The following is a 21,844-nucleotide window of genomic DNA, read 5'->3' on the forward strand; positions in this document are numbered from 1 at the left end:
GAGAAAGCTACGAAACCTACCTATATCTAACTTAATAATAGAATACCTACTTATATCTAACTTTTCAAGTTTATAACATCATTGTACAATAAAGGTCGGTAAATAAAAGTCAATATAATCATATTTTTATATTCATCTTTTAAACAGCAATGGATCGATCGTTTTACAACAGTATCGCTCAATCAAAATAACATTACGCATTCTTGTGCTATACAAAACAACGGACAAATTACCTACGTTTATTTTATACTTATTATAAATGTTGATCATGTTTGACAAGGCAGAGGACATATTCCATCTATGGTTGTAAAATATGAAGTTATATAATTCGTATGTGATGACGCCGATTCTATACAGGGTGTCCCACTATTGGTATACAAAGCGCGAAGGGACTTGAAGTTTTGCATATACTGATCACGTAAAAACGCATTTTGTCTATGAAAACATAATCTTTAACGATAGCTCACGTGCTGGTGGCAAAGTTGGGCGGGTTGCTTGTTAGAGGTGTACACATAGAGTTTTAAGAATTCATCTATTTGAAAAAAAATAATGGGTCTGGAATTTTATACCTAAGTATCCTTTACGTAAGTATGCAATACTATAACCTTTGAGCTTAGTATACCAACAGTGGGACACTCAGTAAAACAAAAAAAATACGATGTCATTGTTTTTATTTTACGTAGGACTTACACTCACATAGATTGCAATATAAATTTATCAGCATTGTATTTATGAATATTAAATATGAATTTATATGCATGGATAAGAATAGTACAAGATAGGTACCATACAATTACAATTTACAACTAAGTAAGTACTGAGTAAAAGTTCATAGTTTAAAGATAATATAGACGTCAAAAACTCAATAAAACTGCTATAGGTAGGTCAGTATATTATATAACGAATCAAAAACATTGATATGTAGATACATAACTTCATATGTTACAAATTTAATTGAATTGAATAAATTTTTACTTTACCTATCTAAAACTGCTAGATTCTTATTAATTATATTATATTATTATGTCTAAGGGTTCGTTAGAATTCATGGCTTTGTAAAAAATTCAATTACTTATAGTCTTTCTCCTCCAATATAGTGATAGATTTTCGTTAATTAGGTTCATCATAAGTGATTTTAGGTACGTTTATCCATTATGTATTAAGTACATTTTTTCACATATTTTTAATAATTTTCAAACTACACCAAAAGCGAAATAGCCGCCTGAAATCCCGTTTTCCATAACAATTCAGAGACGTTTACTCTCAATTTTAAGTAATAATTATTATTAATTACTCTCTCCTTATTTATTCATTGCCAAACGACTTACAGACAATTTTTTTTATTTTGCCCTTTACGCCAGCATCGACGTCGCCTTAATTGCAAGGAATCTCTGTACACCTACGAAATACATTGTTATTTCGAGTGACAAACATTGAATCACTATATTGGAGGAAACTAGACAGCCTTATAGTTAATCATTTCGCCCTATCAAACAATCAATAGCATTCAATCGTGCAACCACATCGCTCCCAAAATAAAACAATCCATTTACAATAATTTGGCAATAAACAATATTAAAATCTATATTAAAACAGGGAATCTTACATTACATGGCAATACGACTCTAAATAAAAGCTCTCATATACAAATATATATTTATCTAATACTATTCTAGCAATTACAAACGTATTTGTAATAGGTACACTATTTTAATGTCATTGTAATAAAGTGTAATCGGCCAACAAAATAATTGTTGTTTAATAAAATTATGAATTTTTTGACTTATAGTTTCTGTTGCTGTTACGTAAGAACAATAATTATTATTAACGGAAATATACGAAAAATAACGGAACGTTTTAAGTAAATTATGTTGGTATTAATAGGTTAGGTATACTGATCAAAATATTATATTGCTGGCCGCATTACAAGTTGATTTAATTTAATTATTTTAATTTACACAGCTCGAATTTGTTGAAAAATAAAATATAAATAAAATAAACGATAGCTTTAATAAATATCGTTAATATTAATATTTTGGAGATACAGATAAGTTGATTGACTCTAATTCTAATTTGTAAGGTACAATTTAAAGATGAATTTGAAAGCGTATGTTATATGTAACAATTTTAGATAGATGTATACAAATATACAGTAATAATAATCAACTTATATAATATAAATAACTATCACATACATGCCATCCACATTTTACCTTTTATCCAATGGAAAATCTATTTTCATCCATTTCTCTCATCTCAATTTTCATCTCGCTTCGTAAAAATTATAAAATTTATTAGTAAAATAACATTTTTTTGAACTTGATCTATCACGAGATATTCTGTGTCTTACCACAAAAAACTTTAGACAGGACTTTAAGCGCGGGTTCACTTTAATCTGGTTTTGTCGTATTTCACAAAACTAGATCCTTGGTTTAGAGTTAGACTGTGTTTAAATTGTTTTGTGGTAATACCATCAGTGTTTAAATATTCATAACTAGTTCTGAAAATAAAAATATGTAACTAGTTTGTTAGTAAAATGGACGTAAAAAAAAGTTTATTTAAAATACAGATTCTTTTCTACAAGGCGAAGGTTCTAGCCTTGGCACTAGAATAGATGTAGACAAAATAAACGCGCCTATTTTTACACTCACGTCTGTATGTAATAATTAATCAAAATAAACTTGGAAATTCTTGTTCATATAAACGTTTTTTTTATTTTTAAAATAAGGGATTTGATTCTTTACTTAGTATTATGTTTTACGATTTTGAAAGTATTTTAACTGGTGAGGAATCAAGTTAATCGTTAGCACCCAAAAATCATATTTTGGGTGATAAAAGGAACCTAAATAATATGTTAATATATAAGACTATCGTCTTAATTATTAAGTAACAATTTATTGCAATTCTCATATATTTCATTCTATAGCTTCATTTTATATTCTTCCACGTTCATTTAAATACCGACTAGAAAACATATCACGCCAATCGAAGACCTCATCCAGACATTTAGCCTAGTCAATTATTTCTAATTTTGTAAACACAGCAGCATTTTATAGCTAAGTAACTTTGATATATTTGTTCTCTTGAAACAATCGTGTTTTACGAAAATTTAACAAAAAATAATTAGGTAAATATGTAATTTATTCGACATCTTGCTGATGACGAAATAAACTCTATTATTGTGATGTTTTTAAATCATTACTCAATGATTTTATTTTCTAATATTTATTAAACGATTTCGTGGTTCTAATTAATAAAGCGTTTGGTTTTACTTTAGAGATGAAACGTCTGCTCATAAGTTAATCTTTGCGTATCTTTGGACATTTTTAAATAATAACAAATACATTTATTTCAATTGGATACCTACGGATTTTTCAATCCTTGGTTAAAACTTATTCGTCGAATAACGTAATTTCAAAAATGTAGTATAATTGCCCGTATTTGACATGTAACATTTTAATATACTTTATTAAAAATAAATAAATAAATAAAAATCATTTATTAGACGGGTAAGTTTTAACCAAGGATTGAAAAATCAGCCCTTAGTGTAGATTAAACCAAATTGCCATCAAATTGATGATTGTTTCTTATTGTTAGGCCTTCAATTAGAATATTGTTATCTCATGTATTATTTATTTCATGTGATTCAAAATGTTATAAACTAAATGTATTATAGTTAATACAAGCCACGCCTAATGATAACTAAGACTATCAATATGGTGTCCGGAGGGGGTTAATGAAATTGTGCTTATAAACTAATAACACTCGATAGCATCACAATATCCACAAAGTACAAAAAGTCTTCATTCTCTAAGAGTCACTGAAATCACTTCACTCCAATAATTTAACATTATCGTTAACTTCGCCAAGCCTGATGCATTTTGTTACACACAGTTAATATATTTTTGTCTGTTTGTTCACTACATCCACGCAACGGCTGGAGTGCCGTCAGAGGACAGCGAGTCCATGGACCGGATGACGGTCGATGTCATTTGTTGTCAGTAAAGCGAGGAGCTGGAACACGGACCGTCAACTCCTTGGAGCTGATCGGCGTTTGTCACCAGCTGTAAGAATGTAACGATATAATATGCCTCTCGATGCATTGTAGAGTCTACGATTTTTAAAATAAAATTCACTTAATTTACCAGAACTATGTTTTTTATACAATAGTAGATTTTGTATGGGAACTATATTTTCTATCACCAAAATTTATATTTGTCATCAAGTTGTATCACCTAAAAAATAGATCTATCACCACGAAATATTTTCGTTCTCAGATAAACAAAAATTATTGTTCCCAGGTATGAATTATCAAATTAATGTTAATATATGTGTAAAATATGAGATCGATAACCAATAAAATTATATTCATTACATGAATATGAACTTCGTACTTATTATAACAGTTTTGTTATTTAAATAATAGCTCTGTGCTCAGAATGGTAGATCTGTCACCAAATAAATCGATTATCGATCCCTGACTGCGACTCCTTTTTATTTGATATTTTGTCACCAATACAGACTACAGTAGTAACATTTTATTTCGTTCAGATATTAAATTAATAGTATTAGTTACCAATTTAATACATCAATTTATAATTTTAATGAAAAAATGATCAAAAGGGCGGAGACTAAATATTGATTATTTTAACTTTAATTAAGTGTTTTATATAATATTCTGCTGGCCATAAGCCAGCTATTTTAAACCAGCGCTGATTGTTCAGTGGTAATTATTTTAAACAATAAATATTGATTATTTTGACTTTAATTGTTTTATTTACTACTCTGCTAAAATTTTTATTTAAATATAATTTATACTAGCAGTGGAAATTTAGAACCTTGGGAGTCTAGTTAAGTAGCAGAATGTTTTGGTTGAAACGATGATGACAACCCTAATTTTTTATTTGAACTTAATGCAATTTTCTAGTAACATAATATGATTTATTGGTGATCTCTTTAAATTAGTTTGCTTGAATACTTATTAGGACACACCTATTATTTTACATACAAAAACATTTATTTGGTACTAGACCTTAGATCTCAGGATTTTAGGTGATTTATTGTGGAACTGATTTTGCATTGTTTGGTGACTACATTTTGGTGACAGATCTACTATTTTGAGGACAAACCCTAAGAAACATAAAACTAATTAAATTGGTGATAGCTTAAATGATACCCATTTTGTATTAAAATTAGAATAAAAGTTGAGCTACTCAATTGAGTGCTTTTTATTTTAAAAATCGTAGACTCCTTTCTAATAGACTTCCCAATTAAATGTTGGGGGGGCAAGCTAACACCGCCGCGAGGCGAAAAGCTTGCCCCCCCCCCCCCCCATTTACAAAACGATACAAATTATCGCTAAGATCTAAGAAAGGATCTAAGATCTTTCAGGATACCATACAGTTTACAGGCTGTGCCTACAATGCTTACGTCATAATTTCATCACAGTTGCTTAGTTTCCTAAATGTATCTATCAACTGTGACTATGGTCTAGAAACAGATTTTTTTTGGCAACTAACTGATATAAAAATTGAGGTTTTATTTAAGAGTATTCGTATTCGTATAAACGTACTTCTCGAATTTCGCAAACAGCCGGTAATAGCCCATCGGTAGAGTTATTAGGAGATCTAGGAGATGGGGTCGGCGCGTGCTTCGGTAGTTCTCGGCCGGCCGCCATCTTGTCGTGCAACTGAGCGAGACGCATGCTCATCTGCCTTCTCTCTTTCTGTTCTCTCTCTCTCTCCCACTTCTTTGCGCTGTAACTCCTAATTGACGATGAGCTGCTTTGCACTGAACTTAGACTTGGACGTCGCGAACCTAGAAGTAAATTTTGAATTAGTTGTCTATAAAACAATGCCTAAAGGCGAAGCATGGTGATTTGGAAGCGTGTTTTTATGCTTATGACCTCTTATAATTCCGAATGGAACTAGTTACTGTGATAAATAATTTATAATAAAACATTATTTTTTAAATTGGTGAAAAAAATAAGCATGCTTTTCTTCTTTAATGCTGTAGAAGAGTTACGGTTCATTCATGAGAATAATGTGTAAATTTTTGGGCGTAATAGCACACAAGGTTTATTATTATCGAATCTTATGATTGTGTTAGAAAATCCTACAAGCTTCCATGTAAATAAATTGAAAGTATTTATTTTATATTGTTATTGTAAGCACTTATAATTAAACATAAGGCATTATACATGACACTTTTCACACGTTGACATGCGGTGTAACAGATACGGAAAGCGTAAGCAACGTGCTTCTTGTGAAACTGAAAACACAGCTCACCTTTTTAATCTGCACAATACCATTCGCAAAGCAAGCACTGGCAATATTTCTTGTGAAGCAGCAGTTTATTCAAAATTAGAATAGTGTTATTCCAAATTTAAATTTGAATTAGGAATATGAGGCCAACGTTACTTTCAGTTTCCTGGTTACACAAAAGCTGAAAGATAGAGCACGAAGAGAGATACAATATGAACATCGACGGCCATCTTGCTCACACCATGACGAGTCATGCGGCTATCAAGAGAAACAAAATGAGAACCGAAGTCTTGCTGGAAATTAAAACTGGCTGTTGTCATGTGTGCTAAACTACAATTTTTTGTTAACCAATATTATAATCAAATCTAATAATGCGTCTAGAATTTAGATGATATGTCAGATTTCAGAATAGAATAAATTGAACCTATTTCTGAATGTTTTAGCAAACTAATTAATCATCCTTGAACTTTTGGAATCAGTTGTAAGTTTTTTTTACAAGATGTGGATTTAATACATCCTTCAAAAGAATATATAAAAGTATCATTAAAACACTATAATGGATAAAATACAACATATTTGTTACAGTTCATTTGCAGTAATTAAGAAAAATTCAGATAACCAGCCGAAGAGAAATTAATTATTCTATTTAATTTTCATCAAAAGTTGTAGTCAAGCACACATAGCAGCCTCACACACAGCAGACAGGCTAACACCAAGACGCGACAACTAACGACCGGGACAACACATGCGACACACGTGTGCACTCTCCGAATACCAGCGTGCGAATGACGAGAAACTAGGTAGGTATTGTAAATATTGTTTTGGCGGGTAGTTTTGAATTTGATTTTTGAATTTGTTTTATTGCTTAGTATTGAGTAGTAAAATTACTTAATCAATTGGTTCTTGTGTAAATTAAATTGCGTCTCTTTTCATTAAAAATTAAAGTCTCGTTAATACAATATAAATATAATAATTTATTTAAGGTTAAAATGTAGGTAGTTAAGCTATCGATATTTTTTTAGATAAAAAATATTAACTATATACATTTTTATATTTTTCATTCTTGAGACAAAGGACACCCGCATAAATCGAGATGACTGAATAAAAAATTAACTAAAATATAACATTTTTAAATTTAGAAATTTAGAGTTGTTCACCTTTCCCGCGTTCATTGATATTGGGGTTTAAAAATGGAACACAGCTGAAGTACGGCATTGAGCCAGTAATTTATTTTATTTATCATTACCTACATCACGTAAATCACATTTGTGAATTTCGAAAAAAAGAATTCTAAATCACATCGTATAATTACCTAAGCAATGACGCGTATCATATTGACAACTGTGGTATTGATTACAATTATTAATATAAGTAATATTGCTTGGTAGAGATAGCTTCCTGCATGACATCAAGATTTAAATACTTGTTTGTATTTTATGTTATTATTTTCAACCGATTTCCAAAAAAGGAGGAGGATTAAAATTTATTTTTAAATGAGAAATTATTTCTATTAATAAAAAATTTCAAAACGCTGACATTCCCAATTGGATTGTATTTTATATTTATTTAGGTTTTTCTTTTTGAATTCTTTAAAAATTTCAAAAATGAGACAACCCAATTACTATTTTCCATTTATTAAAGTGAAACTTTTATTACATCGTCTCAAACTTTTTGGTCTGTGTAGCGCATGTCGCGTCACGCACGATAATTATCGTACAAATACGATAATTTTTAGTTAAATGTTTACAGTGTGAAAAAAAGTTTCACTTTTACCGTGGTTTCATAAAACCACACAACATTTTTCTTTATTTTTTACATTTATCACCGCGGTATTCAAAGAGGCACGTCAATAACCCTTGCTGCATACATCCGCATCACCTTTGGCGGCGCACTTAGCGCGCGCGCCGCCGTGCCCGGCCCCGAGGTGGCGCGAGATGAGCAAGATGGCCGCCGTGCGCGCCGCACCTGCGCGCGACGCGGCCCGGCGCGACTCGCGGCGGGAGTCCAGCTCTAGCGTGCCGCTCGTGCAGCCGCTGCGGGACGACGCGCGGGAGGACGCCCGCGTCGCGCTTAGTGTGCCGCCTGTGGATAGATTGTATTAAAAACGCATGGTTCCAATTCATGTGGACTAGATTTGTGCATTTTCAAAGAATTCCGCATAGTTCCTGTTAATGTAGAAATTCCGGGATAAAAAGTAGCCTATGTCTTATTCTGGGTCTTCAGCTATATACCAAATGTCATTATAATCGGTTCAGTAGTATTTGACTCGCGGCGGGAGTCCAGCTCCAGGGTGCCGCTCGTGCAGCCGCTGCGGGAGGACGCGCGGGAGGAGGCTCGGTCGGTAGTGTGCCGCCTGTACATAAGTTGTATACAAAATAATCCTGAATGTTTATCTATTCCAAAAATGTCCGCATACAATGATATTATTATGACCGATTGCAGAGCTTCACCGACCATCAGTGCGTACTTCAGTCGCGCTTGTCATATGTATGGAAATTCATAAAACCGTTCATAGCTAGACCGACCATACGCACGCGTATTTCCAAACATATGACAAGCGCAACTGACGTACGCACTGATTGTCGGTGAAGCTCTGCAACCGGCCTATAAGTAAAAAGGCAGATAAATCAAAAAGATTTGGAAATGGCACGTTGAAATATGGCTAATAAGTTTATTGTGAAAGTGTGTAAATGTTGCATCTACACCTTCTTGTTTGAGTTGTTTATAATATCATTGGAGCGAGAAGCCTCGCGAGGCTGTTCGCTCTATGTTGACTATTAAGTTTAGGCTTCTGCGTTAGACCACCTAAAAATATTAAAATGAAAGACAATATTCATCAAGGATCCTTATGTTGAAATCTGTAAACAGTAGGTTCACAGTCAATACTTTTATTAAAGCACAACATACACTTTAGATATTTATCAAATATCAGTAAAACCTATATAGCAGAAAAGAACGAACCAGTATCATTCAAAGAGTACAGACAGGGTGGAGTGAGGCGCGCATCAGCTAGATGCGCGGGGTGGTAGCGGGCCTTCGTGTAGAGGTGCAGCACGAAGCACAGGAGGCCCGCCAGCACGAAGATGCCCGACGCTACTCCCAGCAGCGTCGGCATGTCCGCCGTCAGCAGCACAAGGTCTGGAAACGGTAGTGAGAAATGTGGTTCAAACACTGACCTCTATAACTATACGCTGGACTGGCTATCCCATACAAAATGACAGCTATTTGTAATTTGCTGTGCCGATTCAAAGCGCCCCTGGTGAGAGTTCTGAGAACTAATAAGATTACAAATGGCCGTTGTTTGTGGTTTAAAATGACAGCAATAGCCTGTCCAGCGTATAGTTATAGAGGTCAGTGGGTTCAAATTATACCCCATGGTGTCAGAAAATTAGTAAATCCAACCATACACGATCGATCAAATTTTTGTGATAGGTACGTCTCATATCCTAGCTCATTGTTCTCTGTTGTTTTCTGCAAAATATGCGTTTATTTCCTATTACACAAAGTGTAAACGCATCTACAGAATTGAGAATCCATTACAAAATCATCGAAAGCACGTCAAGATGTTCAACATTATTTACGTGTAGGTACTTACCTAAAAACAATACATAAAACTAATTAAAAGTTTTAACTATAATGATATTGTGTTTCAATGAAGCTGAAAGGGAAACATTTGTACCAAGTTTCAGTAAAAAAGTTATAAAAAGTAGGTATCTGCATTTGATAATAGGAAAAAGCTAGGTCAAATGCTCTTTTAAAACGCATTGGCTTTGTCTTGCAGAAGATGCTGTTGCTGCTCCTGCTGCAGCTGAAAATTCTTCTAGAAAGTCTTAGTTAAAGTATACCTTCAGTGCAGAAGACCCTTTGCGTCGGCCGTGAGTGGCTGGTGGTGTGGTAGCCAGGGTCGCACTGGCAGTACGCGTTATGATTGACCTGGACGCAGGACGCGTGCGGGTCGAACGCGCGACACGTCTCCCGGTAGAAACATTGCTCGCCAAGCTTTTTGGCTGGAATTCAAGATAAAGATGCCTGGATACAGATTACCGCATATTAAAGACAAAAAGAACAAAAAAGGCAAGTTTCTTCACTTACAGGAAATGATAACCTTCGTAAAAAATACATTGACCGGATAACAATATTACTTGTTTACCCATAATAGTGTAATTAAAAAAAAGAACAAATAAAAACTGGTTTAAATTATTCATGAATTACTCGTACATGAATGTTTGTACATATTATACAAATTTCAAATATTTCGTCGTCTATATAATAACTGATTGTTTGATTGTATAACTTGTATCACTCGTACTTCGGAAGTTTTGTAGTAGTTTCGCCCGCGGACAAAAGCAAGCCAAGTTAAGCGAAGCCAAGTATTTCTATAGCTTATTATTTTGTGTATGTACGTGGGTTACATCACTGCCAAGTTATATCAAAATCCGTTCAAAAGATTTCACTTGAAAGACAAACATCAATACGTTCTAAGTTATTTTCGCACTTATAATATTACTAGCTGCTCCGCGCGGTTTCACCCCCGTGGCTCCACCCCTGTTGTTCGTAGCGTAATGATATTAAGCTTATAGCCTTCCTCGATAAATGAGCTATCTAGCACCGAAATAATTTTTCAAATCGGACCAGTAGTTCCCGAGATTAGCGCGTTCAAACAAACAAACAAACTCTTCAGCATAATAATATTATATTAGTTACTAGCTGCTCCGCGCGGTTTCACCCCCGTGGCTCCACTCCAGTTGCCCGTAGCGTGATGAAATATAGCCTATAACCTTCCTCGATAAATGGGCTATCTAACACCGAAAGAATTTTTCAAATCGGACCAGTAGTTCCCGAGATTAGTGCGTTCAAACAAACAAACAAACTCTTCAGCTTTATAATATTAGTATAGATAATTATTATTACTTTAGTAGGATAGGTTTAGCACAATATGTTTATTATTGTAGATTTAGTAGGATAAGTTTAGCAGGATATGTATATACGTGACGATATATTCAATAGTCTATGTCCACTAGGATATGTACTACGCAATACTCACGTTTAGCGCACCCCCTCGCAACACCCAGTTCCACAGAATGCTTGGGGTCGCACTGGCACGTGCTCGACCTCGGCTCGCAGTACACATGCACCAGCTTCGAGTTGCACGTGAACTCACATGGGGAGCCCAGGTAGCGGCCCTTTTCTGGAAGTTAAAGAAAAAAATTATGAAATACTGATTGAAAATGTCTAAAAGGGCAGAGCAGGGGAGAACAGCTAGTATGTAATAGGAAAACAAAGGTAAAATCTTGTTATTCTGACGAGAACGCGAGCGGAGTCGGAGTGAACAGCTAGTACGTATTATAAATTAGGAAACTTAACTTTTGATTAACTGTTTCTGTAATTAAATGTTGTAAACACGTTTATGTGTTAATTAATTTATATTTCTTGGGGGTAAAATTTGTTAGTATATGACACATAATCCCTGAAAACAATAGTAACATAATAATTATAGTTCCTACATATTATCATGGACGAATATAAATATTATGACATATTCATTATTATTCGTAGGTTTATTTCTATAGATATATTTTTTTAGGTTTATTTGCTAAAATGTAAGCTTTATTTTATCTTGACAATTGATTATACCAAAATATCAATATTATAATAATAACCAAACAATAATATTCCACAACAATTACATTCGACACTTATTAAAAAAATACAAAACATTTTATTGGTAAAATTCTCATTCATATTCTATAAAAATATTTCTTCACGGAAAGTAAATGATGAGGCCACATCGGAAGTAAAATAACACCCAAATAAGTACACATGTAATAAAGATTGTGCTCCATTTTTATTGTCAAGTCAGATAACTGGAACATAAAAGGCAACATCCTGTATAAGTAGATGTAAAGGGCACACTGTATATGTCACATGTTTGCGTGCAAGGCATTCGATGTCAATGTGAATTACAATTTAGAGCGTTTCATTTTTAGGAATATTTTCAGGAAATACGATGTATAAAGTACAGAATGTATTGAGCTTTGCAAACATTTTGTTACGTTTAGGTATTATTTGCTAGGTATCCGCTAGCGTAGTCGCAAATTAATAACCAAATAAATATAACAGTGGTACAAGAAAAATCGCGCCGAAAAAGGCATAATTATAAAAAGTATCCTGCAAGTCATAAACTATTGGCCATTGTACTACATATACGGATTGTAGGAAATAACAACATTAGGACACATAGGTACTTAATGAAAAAGAATTGCAGAAATCTCAAATGATAACCTATAAAAGGTATTCTTAACGTCAGGAAGTTATAAGGCCACATGGCGGAAGGAGCTTCGGAAGCGACTGCCCTTGAAAGTCTATAGAAGCAGATTGAATAGCAATATTGTTCTGTAACTCGGTTGCGTCTATATTGTTCACCTAATGAATTGTTTGCGAGTTTTCAAAACGTACAAAGCACACGTACCGCGCCGGAGAAATTCAAGTTCAGTTCGGAAATTTCCCTTCAACTCATTCAAAGTTAAAGGGAAATTTTTGAACGAAGCTCCCCAGAATTGACAATTTCGACGTTTCTTTCAATGATTCTCCTCGTGTTTAAATAAGACAATGTTGTTTTGTTTATACGAATGAAAACTGTAACATTCCGAAAAATATGCGTTGATATTAAATATATATATATATATGTAAAGCCACATACAGTGCGACACAAACGAGATGACAAAAAATGAGGGCGCCACCGTCGCTCATATAGCAACACTGATACTGCGACGCAAGCAATCTTGATACTATAGAATAAAAATCAAAAAAATAAAAAGTAATAAATACCGCGATTTAAAGTTGTTTCATTCATCATCGTGTAAATTTAAGACAAAAATACATTAGTAAGTATTTTAAATGACCTACCTAGGTCAAATTTTACTTAAATGTATTTGGAATTAGTTTATAGAAATCGGTCAAGCCATTTAGACTGCAGAGGCGCACATAGAATCAAACATACGAACAAACAAACATACATACAGCTCAAACCTAAGGCTCAAACACATTACGCTCCTTTTGGGTCCGTCAGGTAAAAAAAACAAGGTGATTTGAAAACTACATATTTTTATTTATTTTTTGTAGATATTCTCCTTCATTTTTACTCCCTTGCTCCACTATCCTGCGTACTGTGCTTTCAGAAACCCCTATAACAAATGAATTAAGATGAATAAAATCAAATAGTACATTTAACATATTTATTTAGTAGCTTAAAACTATTTTTTTTATGTCGGAGGCCAAGACTCACTTTGGATCCCTGCGTCCACTCTAGTAAGTAGCAAGTAAGGATTCATAGATAGCTGTATGAAAATAGTTATCACTATACTATTTAAGGCTGGTTGGATTGGATATAACTTCTTGACTCAAATTGTGCTGGTCGCACTATAAAAACTAGTTTTTGTTTACATACAAATAACCTCAAATTAAATTTCAAAAACGTAATAATCGCCATAGATACGTACATTAAACACTCGTCACTAATGGAATATTCTATTTTACGTAGTACTGAGCAAAAATAAATGGAATCTCACCGGTATAATCTGCTGTACGTCTGTAAACGTTTTCCAAATATTTTTCTCGTTTTTCAGCTTGAAATTATGAGAAACACCGAATGAAAACTTTATATATGGCATCACGGACACCGCTACGTTTAACCTTTTTCATGATTTCTCCTTTTTTGAGTAAATTTCTTGTTTAAAATAACAATTTTATCTCAATTTCACCAAATAAACAACAAATTTTTATTCAACTTGACAGCTGCATTGATAATTCAGGGTTGCCAGATAATGAAAAAAAAATTAGTTCCAAATTAATTAATTTCATCTCTTTTATGTCGCACTGTAAACTTGATTATTCAACATTCAATTTATTGCAATTCAAAGATTGTTACTACAACTAATCTTCACAAGTCGAAATTCAATCCATTAGTTCACTAACTATCCTTTATTAAGGTCCCAATTCCCACTAATTTCACTCCTGCATCCTGTAGTTAGCATCCCAAATAACCAACTATTTTGCCCTCACTCTAAAAATAGCAAATAATTAAGCCATACTGTTCAATTGTATTCCCAATAAACGTTGCATAAAACGACCTTAGTTTAGGGTAATTAATAAAGGCAAGCCTCCAATGGAGCCATGACCTACCGTTACGTCACAGCTTCGTACAGATTTTTGTCCAATTAAAATGTGCATTCAATTATCACGGTCGACAAATTGTAAGTAATTAATTCAGTGGCCCGCATTTCAATTCGGGTCAGGCTTTATGCCTGTCTCAGATGCTTTCCAAAATTGGATATGTCTGTCTATGATACCACAAATGCTATTTTCTAGACGGTGCTTATTTTACGAATGTTCTATATACGGAACCTAGTGTATTATTATGTTATCTGTGACGAAACAGAAGAAGCGGCTTTTTCCCCTGTGAGATTATAATTAGAGGGATTTGTCGGGGGTTTCGGCTTTAACTGCCGTTTGTAAATTTAGTTTTTTAAAACGTATATCAAACGTATCTTAATTTGCGTTGGTTGTGAGAATTGGATTATCCAATTTCCTTCTCACTTCCTTTCTTGTATAATCCTCTTTTGCTTATCTTTTGATGCGATTAAGAATTGGGGACTAAATTGTCTCTATCGAATTATTAATATATAATTATTATATGCTAGAAAGTCTTCAAATAGTAGAGGTTAACGTGATGAAAAAATCTAGATTTAGTTGTTTATTAAGGGCCCTTAGTAGGTGAAAACGGCAAAATGGACTGTTTTCTATGAGCTATAATTGAAAATATTGAAGTTTTTTCGCACTGAAATTTCTAATACGTATTACAGAACGTATGTGTGATGGGATGACTGTTTCCAAAACACGATTGGAAAAATTTTGCTCGATAAAAAAAAATCCTGAAGTTACCTCTAAAATATCATATAAATGCTCAATACAACTGTAATTTACGATAATAATTCGTATATCACAAATACATAGGTATTTACCTTCCCGATTTCTTGACTGTTTTAGATTTCGAAAATACTAAATATTTTCATTCACTTTATGATAAAAATGTGAATGGCGCTTACGATTTTTAGTTTCGAGCACGTTGATTCCATACTAAACGCGGACCCCCTCACCGCTTACCTCAGGCCCGAATAGCTGAATTTTCGCTGACCGCCTAACCCCCCTTAAGGACGACGGAGAACGCGCGGTTAATAACTCAGGCTCCGGAATCACAGACACAATAGAAAATCTATTGTGTCGTGGCCCAATCGGGCCGCTCGGGGCTCAATGGGTAAGTTTGTCCGTATGTTGATAATATATTTTCTAATGTTCATTCAAAGGATGGTTTCGCCTTATAAGAAAAAACTACTCAATACAACACTATGGTAAAATATTGACGATTAAAATAAGAATAATATAACATAGGTATATAAGGTAATTATTGAACCATCACATTTTGATATTATTAAATCCTGCAGTAAAACAGGCAATATAGCTTAATAGGCGTAAGTTAAAATGAAAACGTTAAACTACGTAAAACGTGATAAAACGTTAATATTCAGCAGAAAATGGCGCGATAAATTTGCCGCCGCTTTCTGACAAAGCTTGATAAATAAGGTGTCACCATGACGTGCCAGGGCTCAGGTTAATCGATTCTCAACTAGGCCTTCATCATATTAGTTATATTTATGGCCATTTATAGCCTAGGTGTGACTGGTCAACGACCTGATAGACCATTAGAGGCCCTGGAAGGAAAAATTTGTATAGAAGGATATAGATTATTGCAAAGTGCTGAATAAGCATCTGCTTCTGTGTTCCTGGTATAGATTTGAGATGTTCATCTTTTCCACGTAATAGATGGTTAGGTTTTTATCCTAATTTAAAGAATTCCATTTATTTATTAAGAATAAATAATTCGACAGTAACCAAACACACGTAACAAAATTTATATTAATTCTTTACATCGTAGGTAATGGAATTGAAAGATGAGATTTTATTTAGACACTTTGGTAGATAGAAGCGGAACCAAATACTGGAAAAGATTAAAGACGTTGAAGGTTTTTATAAAATAATAATAATAATATTGTTGGAAGCTTTCCAACCTCGCGGTATGCAAAACCAATTTAACTTCTTCTATTCCTGTCCTATCTTTTAAAAGTAAAGTCACACCTATTGCCTTTACTTATAACTAGCGGTCTGCCCCGGCTTCGCCTGTGGTACATATATCGCAATAAAAGGTAGCCTATGTTCTTTCTCAGGGTCTAAAGATTGTCTGTGCCAAATTTCATCAAAATCGGTCCAGTAGTTTATGGGCCTATTCATTACAATCAAACAAACAAACAAAGTTTTCCTCTTTATAATATTGGTGTAGATGAATGCTGTTGAGGAGCGACGAGCGGCCAAACAACGAGGCGTCCGGCTCGTGTTGAACGAGCGGAAACGGAGTTATACCCAGTGGTCGACGGCGCGCGCGCAGGCGCCACGGCTCTTACCTACCTACGCTATTGTACCCTTGTAAATTGTATAAATATGTTAAGATTTTGTTGTAAAGTTAGTCTAAGATCAAGTTTGGAGAATAAAGAGCTATCGAGGAAGAAACTGAGTTTTCAATCTACATACAGTCCACAATATTCAGTGGTCCATCGAGCGCCGGATTGAAGATTCGAACCACGGAAACCCTGCTGAAAGAAGAAGCCATCGATATCTACGGGTTAATATCAACATGGTCGTCACACGCAGCCAGGGCGAAGCCGCGGACATCGAAGACCGGGCTATGGAGCAAGTGCGGCAGGAGAGGGCTCGACGCTTAATACTCGACCCTCCGGCCTCACCGTCGGAGTTGAGGACTACCACAGCCACCGAATCGGCTGACGTAGCGCAACCACGGCGGCGATCACCTACAAGGTCCGTCAGATCGGCACGGTCCACGGGGAGCACGGCCACACGAATTAAAATGGCGGAATTAGAGGCGGCGGAAAAACTCGCGGCCATTCACCGCAAGGAACTCGAGCTTGAAAAAGAGCTCGTAAAGAAGCGTCTTCAAGTCGAGGTGTCGGCGATAGAAGAAGAAAATCTACAAGAAGACACCACCACCGCACATGACGAACATCAGAAGGTGGACGACTGGCTGCAGGCGAACCCCATAAACACACGGGGGGAGCCGAACAAAGACGAGAGACAGCTACGGTTCAGCGTGCAACGAGGGCGATCTCCCACGCCGACTAAGTCCCGAACGGGCATCGAACGGTTAGCAGCGTCATTAGAAAAAATGGCACAACCGCGGCTGCGCCACGTAGAGCTCCCAATATACGCGGGCGCTATTGAAGAGTGGCTGCCGTTTCACGCTGCATTTAAAGACACGACAGAAATGTATAACGTCTCAGACGCGGAAAATATTCAACGCTTACGCTCGTGTCTGAGAGGCGAAGCAAGAGACGCCGTGGCGGCATTACTACACACCGCGACGTCGCCTGCGCTGATAATTCGAACGCTCGAACAATGCTTCGGACGGCCGGAAATACTCGTCGATAGAGCATTGGACGAATTGAAAAAAATGCCGAGGCCGGGGACATCGGCGAAAGAATTGAATAGCTTCGCCGTTAAGTTGCAAAATATAGTCTGCACAATACAAACGATCGACCGCAAAGGATACCTTTTCAATCCGATGCTGGCGAGAGAGGTTTTGGACAAGCTAAGTCCACACATTCGATCGCGTTGGTGCGACTACGCGCTCACACAAGAGGGAACGATAGACCCGGAAATCGTCGTGCTATCTCGCTTCCTTATGCGAGAGGCCGATCAGGCGCTGCGATACACGTACGCGCCTGTGAGCAACGCTACGACAACAACATCGAAGCCAGCGTCACGAAGGAAAACTGCAGTCTTCAATATTGTATCAACAAATGAAGAAAAGAAAGAAAAAACATGTCCGTGTTGTGGGCGTGACCACGAACTCACTGCGTGCCCGCAATACACAAAACTCAGCGTAAACGAGCGATGGGCGCTAGTAAAACAAAAGGGAATTTGTTTTAAATGCGCCACGAGAAAACACAGACGCAATTTCTGTAAGGCGAAGTTGTGCGGCGTAAACGAATGCCAGCGCTCACACCATTCGTCCTTGCATAACGAAACACCGAGGGAGGAGCCATCGACATCTGCGGAAGAAACCGTTATGTCGGTTGCGGACCGCGCGACCACACATCGACGCAACGTTTTATTGAAGATGTGTCCCGTCACCGTGTTTGGTCCACGGGGGGAGATCAAAACTCATGCGCTACTGGATGAGGGATCAACTATATCTCTCATAGACGAAGATATCGCTCGTCAAATCGGCGCAGAGGGCCCCACATTGCCTCTTTGCATACACGGGGCGAACATGGAACAAAGCGAGAAAAACAGCAAATTAGTTTCCATTCAACTAAAAGGAAACAACGAAGGCATCACACACACGGTGAAAGCGCGAACGATGAAAAATCTTAAACTTCATCAACAAGCCATACCGAACTCGCTTCTCCGCTATGAACACTTGCGCGATATACCCACCGATGAAGTATGCTACGAACGAGCGCACGCGGGCCTGCTAATTGGTACAGATCACTGGGAATGCATTGTATCGCGTGAGCTGCGCACGGGCGGTCCCGACGAACCGGCCGCGTCAAGAACACAACTCGGCTGGGTGGTGCACGGAACCGCGCCTCAGAGAGCACTTATAACAAAAAATAATGTGCTGCACGTGCACGATAGCGAGCATCAACAACAACTCGACGAGCGACTGCACGACATAGTCGCCGAACATTTCAAGATAGAAGCTTTATGCATCGCTAACAAACCACGCGTTAGCGACGCCGACGCAAGAGCCACAAAGATAGTTCAACAAACTATAAAACAAATAGAAAATGGTTATGAAGTCGGACTGCCATGGAAGAGAGACAACACTATCATGCCTCTCAGTTACAACAACGCACTTCGTCGCCTAACAAACATCGAAAGGAAAATGGACGCGTCACCGAAGTTTGCCGACGAGTACACGCGACAAATAAACAATTTATTTGCAAAAGGATACGCGGTATCGTGCGACGGATCGGAAGCAAAGAGCAACGTGTGTTGGTACTTGCCGCACTTTGCCGTTACCAACCCAAACAAGCCCGGCAAACACAGACTCGTATTCGATGCGGCGGCGAAGAGCTACGGAGTTTGTCTCAACGACGAGCTGTTAGAGGGACCCGACATGTTGCTATCTCTACCGGGCATACTCTTCCGGTTTAGAGAGGGAAGCGTGGCAGTAACAGCGGACGTGCAAGAAATGTTTTTACGAATTAAGATTCGCTCCGAAGATCAGCCTGCACAACAATTCTTGTGGAGAGGTGATAAGCGTGATTCACCACCGCAACAGTATAAGATGACATCAATGATCTTCGGCGCAGCGAGCTCGCCATTCATGGCACACTACGTGCGTAATCATAACGCACAAATCCACGCTGAAAAGTACCCGATGGCGTGGGAGGCTATCACTAACGGCCATTATATGGACGACATGGTCGTTAGCTACAACAATGTGGAAGAGGCGTGTAGAGCCGTGGAAGAAACAAGAAAAGTACACGCTGTGGCGGGCTTCACATTGCGTGGGTGGAGCGCGAGCAACGAGTGCATATTGCGAAACATACCGCAAGAGCTGCACGCCACCGCGCCGACTCAGCTAGGCGGCTCGCCACCAACGCCTAAGATACTCGGCCTCATATGGGATGCCGTACGAGACGAATTGGGATTCAACACATCTATGAATCGCGTGCCGGCGGAGGTGCGAGAGCGAGAGCGACCGCCGACAAAGAGAGAAGCACTCAGCGCCGTTATGTCTATATACGACCCGCTGGGACTTCTAAGCCACTTCACTATACGGGCGAAGATTATACTACAGAGCTTGTGGCGCCTTCAGATATCGTGGGACGAAGCGATACCGGCAGAGGAGGGCGAGTTATTTGCGGATTGGCTTGCACAATTAAAGCAAGTCAGCAAGCTACGCCTACGACGGTGCTACGACGCTACGAAGGCACGGGGCGTCGAGCTACATGTGTTCTGCGACGCGAGCGAACAGGCCTACGCTACAGTTGCGTATTGGCGTACGCTCAAGGACGACGGCAGCTACAACATCAAATTGATTGCGGCTAAAGCGAAGGTAGCTCCCCGACGCGCACAAACCATACCGCGTCTGGAGCTACAAGCAGCGGTTATCGGCGCGAGACTCGCCGATACGATAAAGCGGGAACATCGGTACGAAATCGAACGTACGGTCTATTGGACGGACTCTTCAACCGTCGTTCAATGGGTGAGGAACGACACGAAACGCTACACTCCGTTCGTCGCACACAGGCTCGGTGAGATAGCCGAACTAACCAACAAAACCGAGTGGCGATGGCTGCCTACACAGCATAACGTTGCGGACGACGCTACGAGACTTTGCAACGTCGACGTAAACCTACATAGATGGTTTTATGGACCGGAGTTCTTACACGAACACGAAGAACGGTGGCCCACAGAACGAGAAGCGTACGAAGAGGACGACGTGGACGTATTACACATCAACGAGCAGCCTACCATATTCGATTGGCTGCCGGATCCCGCACGTTTCTCTAAATACGAAACGTTAGTGCGTACGATAGCGCGTGTATTAACCTTCATAGACGTGCGTATTAAACGCACCGCTACAAAAATGGAGTATCGCCACATTCAAAGCGCAGAGCGAATACTCATTCAGCGCGCACAACACGATAGCTTCGGTGAAGAAATCAAGAAGCTACAAGAAGCGCGCTCAATCACCAAATCAAGCAAATTGTTCAAATTGGATCCAGTGTTAGAAGATGGAATCGTGCGAGTGAGAGGTCGTATCAACGCAGCCACGGCGCCGGTCGAAACGAAGCGGCCGATTATTCTAGACGGCCGACATCGGGTCACACGACTGCTAGTTCTAAAAGAACACTGCGCAGCGGGACACGCAAACAGGGAGCGTGTGACAAACGATCTAAGACACTCGTATTGGATAATACCCTTACGACCGACAGTGCGTGCCGTCGCAAGAAGCTGCGCGTTGTGTCAAGTGCGGCGTATGAAACCACAAGTCCCAGCCAAAGGAGACTTGCCTCGCGCACGATTAGATGCATTTCACAGACCTTTCACTAACTGTGGAGTGGATTACTTTGGACCAATGCAGGTGAAAATTGGAAGACGGCGTGAAAAGCGGTGGGGCGCGCTATTTACGTGTCTCACGTCACGCGCCGTACACATTGAAATCGTCGCATCGCTGTCTACCGACTCCGCAATCATGGCGCTAAGACGTATGGCGGCGCGTAGAGGCTGGCCGCGTCTCATTTATTCTGATAATGGGACTAACTTCAAAGGCGCGAGTGAGGAATTGAAGAAAGCACACGGCGAGTGGGCGGCGGCGCTGAGCGAAGAAGCATTGCGACACCGCACCGAGTGGCGTTTCATACCGCCGGGCGCGCCGAATCAAGGCGGCGCGTGGGAACGGCTAGTACGCTCTATCAAGACGGCGCTCGGCGCTACGC

At 38.1% G+C, this 21,844-nt stretch overlaps 1 protein-coding gene and 1 long non-coding RNA gene across 2 annotated transcripts in view; both read right to left on the reverse strand.

Moving 5' to 3' along the window:
* Nucleotides 1-3,187: 3,187 nt before the first annotated feature.
* Nucleotides 3,188-21,844, reverse strand: part of LOC123693224 — a 50,959-nt gene continuing 32,302 nt past the window's right edge. Inside the window, exons 3-8 of the mRNA XM_045638225.1 lie at nucleotides 11,308-11,451; nucleotides 10,109-10,270; nucleotides 9,225-9,401; nucleotides 8,142-8,345; nucleotides 5,573-5,817; nucleotides 3,188-4,064 (exon numbers count right to left, since the gene is read on the reverse strand). Of these exons, the coding sequence (XP_045494181.1) occupies nucleotides 3,999-4,064; nucleotides 5,573-5,817; nucleotides 8,142-8,345; nucleotides 9,225-9,401; nucleotides 10,109-10,270; nucleotides 11,308-11,451 (998 nt within the window). The 3' untranslated portion in view covers nucleotides 3,188-3,998. The remainder of the gene's footprint in view (nucleotides 4,065-5,572; nucleotides 5,818-8,141; nucleotides 8,346-9,224; nucleotides 9,402-10,108; nucleotides 10,271-11,307; nucleotides 11,452-21,844) is intronic.
* On the reverse strand, nucleotides 13,351-14,010 carry LOC123693225. Its single transcript, XR_006751664.1, has 2 exons — nucleotides 13,832-14,010; nucleotides 13,351-13,447 (listed from the first exon to the last, which is right to left on the reverse strand). It is a non-coding gene; the product is annotated as an uncharacterized LOC123693225 (long non-coding RNA).

Source organism: Colias croceus, chromosome 7 (assembly GCF_905220415.1).
Source record: "Colias croceus chromosome 7, ilColCroc2.1".
NCBI classification, from domain to species: Eukaryota; Metazoa; Arthropoda; class Insecta; order Lepidoptera; family Pieridae; genus Colias; species Colias croceus.